This window comes from Penaeus monodon, chromosome 15 (genome assembly GCF_015228065.2).
Source record: "Penaeus monodon isolate SGIC_2016 chromosome 15, NSTDA_Pmon_1, whole genome shotgun sequence".
NCBI classification, from domain to species: Eukaryota; Metazoa; Arthropoda; class Malacostraca; order Decapoda; family Penaeidae; genus Penaeus; species Penaeus monodon.
The window spans coordinates 5,414,379-5,415,172 of NC_051400.1; the positions used below are offsets into that span (position 1 = coordinate 5,414,379).

General features: G+C 37.8%; 1 protein-coding gene across 1 annotated transcript in view; it reads right to left on the reverse strand.

Annotated features, from left to right (window-relative positions):
* Window positions 1-19: 19 nt before the first annotated feature.
* LOC119581713 (techylectin-5A-like) overlaps window positions 20-794 on the reverse strand; it is a 2,909-nt gene continuing 2,134 nt past the window's right edge. The window contains exon 3 of the mRNA XM_037929838.1: window positions 20-590. Coding sequence (XP_037785766.1) covers window positions 425-590 — 166 coding nt within the window. The 3' untranslated portion in view covers window positions 20-424. The remainder of the gene's footprint in view (window positions 591-794) is intronic.

A 794-nucleotide genomic window follows, 5' to 3' on the forward strand; every position in this document is an offset into this window, starting at 1 on the left:
GGTCAAAGAAACAATAATAATGAATTTTATGACATGTAATAATGTACAGATTGAAAATGACCAAATTTACGCCGTCAGAAAGTTTATTGCGTCTTCACTATGATTACAACCGTGTTATTCAATCTCATTTAGACTTTTTCTGCCATTTTTCACAATGAACTTCTGTTCAGATAATGCCACTTTGCATTGCTCGAGATGAATAAAGGATCTTCCAGCTACTTTCTATGTACATAATTTCACATATTATACAACGTTCCATCCCTTTCTCTATTTAATAAGTTGCATGCTAATGGAATCCAGGAAAAGAGGCTGGCAGACGCAAAATAACAATATTGTTAATTCTGACAATCATTCAACTTATTATTATTATTTTTACTCATAAACCAAATGATAAAAAAGTAAAAAGAGTCACGACCGATAAGCATCAAGTAACAGGTCGAATCATAAGGGTGATGGCCTTCAGGGAGTAGTAATGCCCACGCCATTTATACCACACAATACCTCTCGCATAGAGTGAATGGTCACCTCCCAGGTACTCTCCATTGAGGTTGGCTTCGTGACAGGCAGCATACCACCAGCCGGCATAATATCTGTAGAAGTAGTGTTAGACAACGTTACAAACTGTTACTTTTGGTGGGGTTGGTGGACCTTCCTCAACTAATTTAACTGTTAAATGTATATATTATATCGTGAAGTGATTCGATTACCTGCGCGTCTGGGGTCACGGCGATAACGGTACCGAGGGTTTTTCACACCTTACTCTTAATATATATGGGTTTTGCTGCGCGAAAAGA